The sequence below is a fragment of the Callithrix jacchus genome, chromosome 1 (assembly GCF_049354715.1).
Source record: "Callithrix jacchus isolate 240 chromosome 1, calJac240_pri, whole genome shotgun sequence".
NCBI classification, from domain to species: domain Eukaryota; kingdom Metazoa; phylum Chordata; class Mammalia; order Primates; family Cebidae; genus Callithrix; species Callithrix jacchus.
Window position 1 is genome coordinate 119,643,801 of NC_133502.1, and position 12,438 is coordinate 119,656,238.

A 12,438-nucleotide genomic window follows, 5' to 3' on the forward strand; every position below is an offset into this window, starting at 1 on the left:
GGGAAATGCACGTTTTTTCTAATTTGGTACAAAAATAGTAGAACAAAGTTCCCCTCATTCCTTGTTCAGTGTTCAAGTTGGACTTGTCAATAATTTTCATTACGATTTTGTCCATGTGAATACACTTTAATAGTTCTTGATTACACTGAAGAGCAACTTATAATTATTAGTGCATGAACAGCACCTGAGAAAAACAGATACCGGCAAGATACTTCTCTTTCTACAATGTCATCTCCCTCTAATCCATGAAGAGTCTATGAATCTTTAGTGCTAGAAAAAATTGTGGAGGTAAAAAATATTGAGCTTTCCATAATGATGTTGTCTAAAGTTCCTTTAGCTGTAACTATGGACACCATATGTGCAGTTAGACATGATAAAAACCAATTTTAAGTTGTAAATCTTGAACAGTATATAACAAAGCTTTTCCACAGAAGGAACAAAAAAAAAATAATACGCCTGCTGCTTCTTTATTTGTGCACCATTGAAACTTCTTATTTATTCACTTTAATTCTGCATTTACACAAGAATGCTGTAATAAAATATCTGTACACTACTTCTGCTACAAATATAGATAATATTTAAAGTGACTTTATATATTCTAATGTAGGAGTTTCACGCTCTAAAATGGGAATGAACGCATGATAATTCCTCACCAGTTGTCTCAATAAACAGCTCCATCTGTTTCCCTTAGTCTTAAACTATTGTATTATAAGATGTTAATATAAGGCAATGAAATGAAGTTATGCTAATCCCCTTAATTTTTCTATCAATTTACTAATGGCATACAAACAGAATAATTACTAACACATTGTTTGTTCTCCGTCATTAAGATTAATACTAATTGAAAACCAACTGCACAGCACACTAACACATTTTTAATGTTGCATCAGTCGTTAAAACCAGCACTAAAAGTTCTGGGACTCTTCTCTGTTCCTCTGTGGCGAGCAGCATGGTTGCTTTCTAGCAAAACCATAGTCAACATGGGTGGCATCATCATTTACTTACAGCAACATGAAGATATTTTATAACAGGTCAAAAATAAAAACGAAAATTGAGATATGCATGAAATATAATTTCTTTATAAAATTTAGGGACACTGCTTCATATATTTGCTATTTACTCAATGTAGAAATCAATTTTAGCAGGAAAAATATAAATGCCTATTAGAGGTGGGGAGATGAAATGTTTTTATAATACTGTGTTGAGAATTTTAAAATACTGACAGTATTTTTAAAGATTTTCAATAGAAAACTTTTTTCTTCTTTTTTTTAGTTTGGGCTGGGGAGAAGAGGTAGATTGCCAAATAGGCATTTTTAAACTCCCCGAGATTTTCTTCTTTATATTTTCATTTTTCATCCCAATTTACTGAAGCCATTTTTCTTTGGTTAGCTTTAGAATTATCTTTCTTTATACTAACCAGCTTAGCATCTAATAATTCTTGCCCACATGACTACAAAACATTAGATATCTTCACAAATAAAAACCAGATTCACCTATGCAAATATTCCTTCTCTTTGCATTTACATTCACAAAATGCAAGGAGAAAAGAAAACTAATGTTAGGTTGTCATTTAGAAAAGCATTTCTATATGAGAAAAACAGACTTAAATGTTATTTTCCCCCTACAGTTCTGAAGAACCGGCTGAACACAGCATAGAAAAAGTCAGGACCAGTCCCCCTTCTCTTTATAGTAGGAGGTGAGCTAGGGGTTGGGTTGGCTCAATTCTGGCAGCCAATTCAAGAGAGAACCATCAAAGTGACAGTGCCTTTTGTCCGCTTAAGGATGGCAACAGCTTCTTCATGAGTGACTCCTTCTAGACTCTGCCCATTGACAGCAATGATCTGATCGCCCCTTTTCAGACGTCCATCTTCAGAGGCTGCTCCCTGCAAATTATAAAGTAGGTTTATTTCTCAAAAAATGCTGCCTTGCAGCCTCATAACAGGAGAAGATCTCAACAGGAACATAAATTGCTCTGCGTGTACATGCACATAGCTCCCCGTGCTTCACGGGGCTCTACGTCATTAAGTAATGATGAACATAGACAAAGAAGGTCTTTCTCCTAAATGGTTTTAGCATTGAGATACCAATTTGAGAGAGAATTTAGCAGTCAATAGATTAGTTGAATGGGTTTTTGGCTGTTCAGCACAGCAGTTGGTAGGAACTCAAATTAATAAGAATATTTGGGAATTTGCCTAGTAGGAATGATTCAATAGAATCCAGGATTTTCTATCTTGTAAAGAAAATCTACAGAAAGAAGACAAAGGGTTAGGTAGGAACCTGTTTTACAGGACAAGGGCTTGGGGGCCGACAAAACCCAAAGGTTTGCAGAGAAGCACAAAGCCCACCTGAATGTTCACTAGGGCACGGTAAGTCATAAGTTCTAAATTTAAAACCCACTGCTATTTGTAATTCTTTTAGTGGTTTTGAAAAAGCTATTCAAGCTGTCTTAGTTCTTACTTCTCAAAGGTAGATAGAATTCATATTCCTTATGGACCCTAAATGATTAAGATTAAACACAGACATTGCTGTTTGAAAAAGAACCCCATCTTAAAGCATGCCTATAGAAGACAATTATGCAATTAAATATAAAATTAAAAATATGGAAAAGTTAATGAGGAATCCATAATGATGAAATTCTTAAAATATGTTCTAACTAGCATGCCTTAAATAAATTGTTCCTAGGCTGAGGAAAAGGACTGTATGACTCTTCTATTCACTAGCAAATGCTGTTTGTATTTTTGGACATACCAATAGCTTTTTAAAAATCTTATAATTTAAGCCTATAGCTAGCTTGTTGTAAGTACAGCATTTTAAATTGGCTAAAAATTTTTTTTCCAAAATAATAAAATAAAGCATCCATAAATTAAAGGACCATACCACTCATTCAAAAGCCCTATATCAAATTTTTAAACAGGTCTAACTAAGGTTTGTTCCTTTTTACATTGTAAAATTTTGAGATTCTAAATTTTTCCTTGCAATAAATTTTGTCCAATTTTGTAGCTCCTGAAAAACATTTGAACATATTAACAATAATTTTATGGGTTTAAATTATTTTAATAGCTTTACCAGTATTACAGTATCTTTATTCTTATTCTAAACCTTCTTAAGATAGAATAGGTTATCATTATAACTATATACAATTTTTTTAATTGAATCCCTTCATTGGGAATAGCTGATTATTATAGATAATAGAGCTGCTGGATACTCCTTAAATTTTTTTCAGTAGTTATTTTTCTGTTTTATTCAGTGAAATTAATCTATTTTATATCTCACAACAAAAAATGCAAACAGAAATACCAATGCTCTATAGCATACATATTTAAAATGCCCCATTTTCAAAAGATAATCATGTGCAATTTGTGCTCAAAGAAAAAAAAATAGGCTTTATTAACCAAAGTTCGTTAATATTTTTATGTATATTGTTAAGAGTTTTCATGAAGTTTCAATTTGAGCCTATTTTCCTTTAACTATAACTAAACCTCAAATTGAACAAAAATATTTAATGACTTGTTCCTGTAGGGAGTTTTGAAAAGAAATGATCAACTGCTAACCATTTGGCATTACCTCAGGCCATAAACTAATAAGCCAGCTGCTGACCACTATTAATGAATGTTTAGGGGAAAAGAGGGTGGTTAAAATTTGCAAGCTTACCTTTGCAAACACTGTTTTAACATAAATGGGTAAGTCTCCATGAGGGCTGCCATATCCTCCTACTATACTGAAGCCTAAGCCATCTGGTCCTCGCTCTAGAGTAATAGATTTACACTGAGGAGGTCTACAGTGGAGAAAAGGAAAAAGAGGTTTTAAATTAAATATATATATGTAAGTTATGAATTATCTGAAATCCACCTAGAGCTAGCATAATTCTCTTTATTACTGACAGCAAGTATATTATGGGTATTTTTAAGATGCTTAAATTGTCAGTGCATGCTGTGCTCAGTATTTTAAATTTACATAATCTAATGAAATCCTACTTAACACCCTAATTCTATTACTCATTTACAGTTCCCTTAAACTAACCTTTTTATGGCATGTCCTCATTGTACAGAGAAGCTCAATTCTTTCTCCAGTTTATTTAAAGTGAGAGGGCTAAAGTTCAGAGGACTATAATAGAATAAATCATAAACATCAGTATGCCCAACCTCAGAGAGAAAAATCAATTATAAGCAATGGAAAAGCTGCATCAAATTATGTAAAACTTCTAATGTGTTTCTCTCTCTCCTCCAATGCTTTTGTATTCAAGTGTTGTTACTTAATCCTGTGATTTTTTTCATTCCAAAGGATAATATCTTAATTGAGTAGGCAGTGCTGAAAATTTTAAAATGATAGGTTTGACTTGCTCCACATTACATGAAATGGTAACATCAAGATTAAAATGTCTCTCACCCCAAAATCAGAGCTGAAACCATGGGAAGGGCAGTAACATGCATATCTATCTCTCTCTCTCTCTCTCTCTCTCTCTCTCTCTACTTATCTTTGATCAGCTAAATCCATGCCATAATTATTTAACAGTTAGAAGCACCTGATGTGTATAATTCATACTTCATATATTTTATCATTTTACCTGTAATTCCTAGAAACATGGGACAGAGAATGCAACTGTCAGGAAGACTTGACTCATAAGTAAAAAATAATACACCAATCATAATGTATGAACTCACCCTAAATCATCCTGAAATACACTGCTTGACGTCAGCCCAGCGGAAGAAAGACTAGAAAGACTGGAACTTGCAGGCTCCTGCTGATGACCTGTGACCACACTCACATCTCCTCCAGCAACCACCTGCATACGGGAGGATAAACAGAAAAAACGCATGTTCCTGTGAAGAGGGAAAGTAATTTTTCTTCAGCACAGCAGTTGGTAGGAACTCAAATTAATATAAAGAATATTTGGGAATTTGCCTAGTAGGAATGATTTAATAGAATCCAGGATTTTCTATCCTGTAAAGAAAATCTACAGAAAGAAGACAAAGGGTTAGGTAGGAACCTGTTTTACAGGAAAAGAGCTTGGGGGCCTCTACAAAGTTTTCTGTAGAATTGCATAGTCTCATATGTAATTACTTTTTAAAGATCTTTAGAATACAAGCCACTTGCTAGCACCACTCAAAATTTGAGCAAATAATCACGGACTGCTAAGGCCCTATTTTTTTCCCCTTAAAGTACGAAACAACGATTCAGAGTAAAATGTTACAGAATGTTTCATATGTACTTTCTTGGAACTCTTAATCATTTATATTCAAGAGAAATACTAAAAAAAAGTAAGAGCAAAAGATGTAATCGTTTTTATTGCTTTAGCATCAAAGCTCATACGTCTTCAAGCTACCTATATTCTGACTTATGCTCGGGATAAAAATCTTACCTGCATTTCAATGGAGCCAGATGCATTTTTCAGTAGGTTAACTGCTTGGGTGTGAGTCATTCCCTCAGTGGATGTGCCACAGATAGTGACAATCCTATCCCCAACCTGCAAGGGAGAGACAGAAACAGCCATCTGCAAAAGCAGCCATGAAGAGGGGGTCTTTGAGACCCAAGTATTCATTTCCCTCTATACCTTCCACATGACATATCTACTGCTACCAGCCACTGAAATATAACCAAGGAAACCACTAATTTCAAGAAGTCCAATAAGCGGCAACCACAAAAAGAAGAAGTGAATAATGGTTGAGTTCCATATCCAAGGGAGAGAAAAGAAGAAGGAGAAGGTCAGTCTTCCCTGCTCGCCATTTCTCTTGGGTGATACATTACTTCCTATTAAAAGAAAAAAATACCACTATCATTTGGAAACCAAAATTTCTCTGGACATTACTATTATAATCATTAGATGTGACTCTAAGTTAGAGGTTGGCAAACTAAGGCCCAGAGGCCAAATCTGGCCCATTGCCTGTTTTGGTTAATAAAATTTGGTTGGACGACAGCCATGCTTATTTGGCTGCTTTCACAGGGCAGAGCTGAGTAGTTGCAGCAGAGACTCATAGGTCCCACGAAGCCTAAAATATTCACTATCTGTCCTTCCAGAAGTTTACCAACCCTGTGCTATGTATACAATCGGTTTTTAAGTGTCAGCCATAAATTCAGACATCAAAAGACGCTGAACCATTCCCAACCTAAAGACTATTTAAACTAAAATGTGGCTATGTTCTGAGATCTATTTGAGTTATTAAACCATCAAGATTTTACTTTAGAGAGACTGAGTTGCCTTAATGGAATATTCATGTAATTCTGGAGCTGGGCAGCTGGCATAAATTCCATGGTAACTCTACAATTTGGATAATCCTTCAGCTTTCAGGCAAGTTGCATATAGTTTTATAACACTGTAAGTCATATTTATATTAAAGTTCTACAGAATTATAAGTGAATGCAAATAAATAATACTTTTCAATTTAACAGAGTTAAATCAGCATTTAAACCAATAAAATATTTAAGGAAAAAAATTTCACTGCAGACTGGCATTCTGAAAATACTTTCTGTCCTCTTTTAGCTTGCTCCACAATTTCAACATATAAAAATATGTATTAAGAAATAACCATAAATCTTCACATTTCATTTAACTGCAAACTTGCATTTTCTCATTTCTTTTAATATTCTTTATCTTTTACTCCAAGCAAGCCTTACTGTGGTTGGATTACATGATTTTAAAGTCAATATAGACATTTAAAACTGCCTTGCAACAGGTAGCCAGATTCAAAGGGTTTATAAAAACACTTCTGCAAGTTTAGCTAGGGCTTCTAGGGTTGTTAGTACGACTTACTCTGAGTTTTTGGGTCTGTGCAGCAACTCCAGTTGGGTGCATCATTGCAATAAATATAGGCACATCACCAAGTGGGCTGCCCACTCCTCCAGCGATGCTGATTCCCAATGAGTCAGTAGTGCCCTGCCACGGAACAGATACAATATTTTGGTCAAAGTGATATTTTTCATTGACCTTTTGTTTATTATTTGGCATGACATCCTATAGTCAATGCTGATCTTCTAAGTGTGAGAGGGAAAATGAAGTGCAAGAAAACTGCATTACTTATTTGATGCAGGTGCTCAGTGTGGCTTAGGAAAATAAACATCTGTTCAGGAAGTAAAATAAATCAAGACATGCTAAATGAAAATCATATTGTGGAACTGATGAAAAGCAGGTAAACTCATGAAGTGAAAAGACCCTACTTTTGGAATTAGAGAAACCTGTGTTCAAAGCCAGGAAGTCATACTTGCAAATGCTGGAACTTGGAACAAGTCCACTCCTCTCAATAAATCGTTAAGATTTTCATTTACAAAATGGAGACAACAGTGCCTCTCACAGAGGGCTGTCGTGAATATTAAATGACATGATAATGACATGAAGTGTCTATGAGAGTGCTCAGAACAATAGTAAAGGCTCAATAAATCACAGCTGCTTTTACTTTCTCTCTTGTGCAGGCTGTCAAGGGAATCTGTTTCAGAGCTAATAAGCATCTGGTGAAGAGAAAGGTTTACTTATCAGTATAAGTGAGGGGCACGGTACTCTTTTGTGTGGGGTCAAGTTGATGCTATTTTCAGCAATACAGAGTATGCAAATAACGATTTTTCAAATGAGGTACTATGATCAGGAAATTCATTAAAGACATTATGTTGTTTCACAAGTAATATGTAATAATACATACTTTTTTTCACATGAATATTTTAAAACTGTAAGAAAGTTAACAGGAAAACACATATGAAGATGTCTCTGAAAACATCAGCGTTTACATTGTTTTCTCTCCCCAAAATTACCTTTTTTATTTCAACTGTTCGTAATCCCTGTATTTCAGATGCTACTGTAAAGGCAAAAAATATAAAAATAGGGTTATTTTATGTTCATTCACTTTTTATGTTCATTAAAATATCTACAGCTGGATGGCACTAAATGGAATAACCTACTTTTGTTTGTTTGTTTATTTAAGAGGGCACTCAAGGCTACTAGCATACATGATTAGATCTATCTCACATAGGAACTATTTATTTTTCCAGTTGGAAAAACAGATATACCATCCCATTCTTCCTTTTCATTTTAAGTGTTGATTATATAACTATATAATCCCCTTTAATGAGTCAAGGGCAGAATGTGCTTTGCATAGAAAGACACATGTGCACAGCTGAGAGGAATAAAGTCATGGATGCATTAAAAAAATTCATGAACTTAAGTGCCTAAATTTCTAGAATATTAGTCACATTGCAAACAGAGACTGCCATATGGTTAATTTCTTCAATTTGAACAACTCTCAACCAACGCATCAAGCCAAAAAACCCTCTGCAGCATGATTTCATGTAATTAAAACACAGGAGGATTACATTAATTTTCTCAAGTTTTTGCAATCGTCACGGAAAAAGAAGGTTTCACTTAATGGCATCTTCTGATTTACTGGTGTTACATTAAACATAGAAAAGGATTAAAATCAAATATACCAATCTGCTTAGTAAGAAAAAAAATTACGGAATCCTGATTATAATGTTTAGTGTATCTTGTAGGGTAAACATCAAATGGGAAAAGCTGCCATAGGCACAACTTCATGTTGTTCAGACTTTTTGCCAACACATGTTTTTGTACCTATATTAGGATATGGGATGGTGTGGAGGGAAAAAAGCTCAGAGGTAAACAAGAAAAAAAAATCAGTGTTGAGAGCCAAAATTCAAACCACATGTAAAATATTGAACCAATCTTACATGCATTCTTCTTTGAGCTACTTTCCAGTGACTCAGATGTACTGGATCCACAGAGCGGAAAAGTGAAAGATGACAGGCTGCCTTCACTCACCTACAAATACATAACAATTATTTCAGAATGTTTTGGAAGTAATGTACTCCCTAAATACCACTTATTTCAGAATTCAATCTAGAGATAGATACCTGTTAAGCAACAATGGCATTTGACAATTTGATAAGCAATTTAAACACAGTTTCTACTGACATTTTTTTTTTCTTTTAGAGGGAGAATTTATCTAGTAACATAGATAAATTGAAGCTAAAAAGGTAAATGAAATGGATTCCAATCTGCCTAAAATTTTAGTGGATATTCATAATCTCATTCTAACTAATCTTCTTTACATTTAAACTGATGTTGTAGGAAGACCAGGACGTAAAGAAAAACTGCAGAATTAGGGCCAGCTAATAGGAAACTCATGGTAGTAACTTAAGAAAGTTAGTATGAGGTCTTTAAGGACAGACTGATGAAAATGGGCTTCCATCATCGGTACACAAGACTGAGGAAAGGGTTAAGATATCAAGAGTCTTGAAATATTTAACACCATATTTTTACACATGGTGCTGAGTATCTATTGGTCACTAATATGGGACTTTTAAGTTGAATATTGGTTGACGTTGCTATAAAATACTTTCAAAATATATTATCTTGGTAGGTTTTACTTATATTAGATAGTTATCTTTTGAGATTATGGAAAAACTGTCGTGTCAAAAAAGAATGTTTGAAATCAACTTCCTTGGAATGACTTACAAACTACTCAACAGCTACACCTTGTTTACCTGCCTACTATGATTTCTTGTTCTTCTGCCTCAAACTCTGTTCCTCAGTGACTATCCCATGCTGCCAGGGGGCCACACCTTGTACATGACCCTGGATAGACCCACAGTCAGGGCCATCTATGCGTCCTCTTGGCATGCTGATTGCATCACCCTCATGAACTCCACAGCTACCCACCTGGCTGCTTTGAGAAGGCCTCCTCTCTGAATGAAATGGACCAGCTTTGATTCTTCCAACTTCCAAGGTTACTGTGCCTAGGGAACACTGGGGGTGGGGGTGAGGGGGTGTTTTATGGAAACGTTTAAATAAAATGCTATAATCATCTTTAGGATGATTTCTACTCTTTAGGAACATTTTACTCTTCAAGATTGAGTTTTTTGAAAGGCACCTTCCTTTTGAAATTTCCATAGGCAAGGATACCTCCAATCCCTTGTGGAAAATGGCTTTTTAAGAAAACATTCAAACTAATAAAAATAATAAGAAGCAGCAGCAACCCCAAGTGTCTGTCTTACCACCTCATGATTTCTATGGAGACTACTTCTACCAAAAAGAAATGGAGAACTGAGCAATTATCTCATGAAACGTACTAATTTTGATGGGCCAAAGAAGCTGAATAACTCATGGTTTAAAAAACAAAGGGAACACAATAAATCCACCACCATCACCACCATCACAGCAACTTGTTTTCCCTCAACAGAAGAGGTACTTAGATAATTGGGTGAATTCTCTATCACTACACGGTGCCTGAATAGACTTAAAACTTAAATAAATATTGCTGTCAACACAAAACATGAATTAAAGACAATCTTCCTGTAGCCTTGACAAACAAACCACTGACATGCAAAAAATGCTGCACAGTCTAATATGGAAGTAGCACAAGGAGGTGTTTGAGATCCTGTTCTGGAGTCACTGGATTAAATCCAGACTATGTGATTTATTATCTGTGTGACCGTAATGGATGTTTAACTTTAATAAATCTTTTACTCTGAATTTTTAAAATGTACAGCATTATAGGTTGTTGAGATAAATAAGTAATCCATGTGCAATGCTTATGACAATGTCTAGAATGAAGTAATATTAACATAAACATTGGGCACTGATATTATTAAGTGATGAGATTACAAAGGGATGTATTACTCTTGAACATGCTGATTATGAATCATACTTTGAAGGGTCAAAACTTGACTTGCAATATCTGTAAGTTGGCTTTTTTGTTTGTTTGGTTTGGTGTTTCCCTGCTGCAAATTTACTAAATTCTTCTTGAAAATATATATATATATATATATATATATATATTTTTTTTTTTTTTTTTTTTTTTTTTTTTGAGACGGAGTTTTGCTGTTGTTACCCAGACTGGAGTGCAATGGCAGGATCTCGGCTCACCGCAACCTCCGCCTCCTGGGTTCAAGCAATTCTCCTGCCTCAGCCTCCTGAGTAGCTGGGACTACAGGCGTGCACCACCATGCCCAGCTAATTTTTGTATTTTTAGTAGAGACAGGGTTTCACCTTGTTGACCAGGATGGTCTCAATCTCTTGATCTCGTGATCCACCCACCTCGGCCTCCCAAAGTGCTGGGATCATAGGCGTGAGCCACTGGCCCGGCCAGAAATTATTTATATTTTCGATTTACATAACTGTAAGGTTAACAAGTCCATACATTAATTATTCACTGTGTAATGCTGCAATCTTTTCACCTACCTATAAGACTTCTCTTTCAAATATCAAGGGTTTTGATTATTTTAAAAACTGTTAATTTTTCCAGTACAAAAGCAATTCATGTCCACTAAAGAAAATTTTGGAAATAAAATGAAAAAAAATGGGGGAAGAAAAGGACCCATAAGTCCAACAATTACCTCATAATTATTGTTTAAAAAACTTGTAAGAGCATTTTTACATAGTTATATCTATGCTGTAAATACAATCGTCTGTCATATATATAATACATCTACTAAGTGCAGTAATCCCCCTTTATTGTGGGGAATATGTTCTAAGGCTCCCCCAATGGATGTCTGATACTATGGATAGTACTGAACTCTATATACACTATTTTTTTCCTATACATACATAAAATAAGGTTTAAATTGTAAATTAGAAACAGTAAGAGATAAGATAGAACAATTGTAACAATGTACTGTAATAAAGGTTATATAAATGTGATCTCTCTCTCCCTCTAAAAATACTTTATTGTAGCATACTGTGGGTAACTAAAACCACAGGAAGAGAAACTACAGATTAGGAGCAACTACTGTATATGTTTTATCATGTTAAAAAAACTCCATGAACATCATTTCAAACAACACGTTTGCATGCATCCTTGGTATTTATACCAAAGTTTATATAGTATTTGTCAACCCATGTTGCTTCCAGTTTTCCTACTATTTCAAATAATACTTCAATGAACTCTACATGCATGAAGTGCTATATTGAGGATTATGTATGTAAGATTTTTAAATGGAAAACTACTAATAAAACAAAAATAAGCAGCAGCAACAACAACAAACATCTAAGTTATACAAATATTTATGCTTTCATTACATAGTTTCAAACATCTAAGTTATACAAATATTTATGCTTTCATTACATAGTTTCAAACATCTAAGTTATACAAATATTTATGCTTTCATTACATAGTTTCAGACTACCTTTTTTTTTTTTTTTTGGAGGTGGAGTTTTGCTTTTGTTGCCCAGGCTGGAATGCAATGGTGCAATCTCGGCTAACGCAACCTCTGCCTCCTGGGTTCAAGTGATTCTCCTGCTAATTTTGCATTTTTAGTAGAGATGGGGTTTCTCCATGTTGGTCAGGCTGGTGTCGAACCCAACTGCAGGTGATCCGCCCACCTTGGCCTCCCAAAGTACTGGCATTATAGGTGTGAGCCACTGCATCAGCCACACTAGCTTTCTAAATGACTCATTTGAAAATTATTATATTATTTTATGGATGCTTCCATTGTTTCTCT

General features: G+C 34.8%; 1 protein-coding gene across 48 annotated transcripts in view; it reads right to left on the reverse strand.

The window, feature by feature from the left end:
• Positions 1 to 466: 466 nt before the first annotated feature.
• The window catches only part of MPDZ (multiple PDZ domain crumbs cell polarity complex component), a 173,420-nt gene continuing 161,448 nt past the window's right edge, over positions 467 to 12,438 (reverse strand). For 29 of the 48 annotated variants that reach the window (XM_035305723.3, XM_078369075.1, XM_035305678.3 and 26 more), the window contains 8 exons: positions 9,659 to 9,745; positions 8,668 to 8,758; positions 7,738 to 7,781; positions 6,749 to 6,871; positions 5,360 to 5,464; positions 4,662 to 4,783; positions 3,652 to 3,775; positions 467 to 1,883 (listed from right to left, as the gene is read on the reverse strand). In XM_035305723.3, coding sequence (XP_035161614.1) covers positions 1,737 to 1,883; positions 3,652 to 3,775; positions 4,662 to 4,783; positions 5,360 to 5,464; positions 6,749 to 6,871; positions 7,738 to 7,781; positions 8,668 to 8,758; positions 9,659 to 9,745 — 843 coding nt within the window. In that variant the 3' untranslated portion in view covers positions 467 to 1,736. The remainder of the gene's footprint in view (positions 1,884 to 3,651; positions 3,776 to 4,661; positions 4,784 to 5,359; positions 5,465 to 6,748; positions 6,872 to 7,737; positions 7,782 to 8,667; positions 8,759 to 9,658; positions 9,746 to 12,438) is intronic. The other 19 variants (XM_035305744.3, XM_078369109.1, XM_035305711.3 and 16 more) reach the window with 1 other exon arrangement.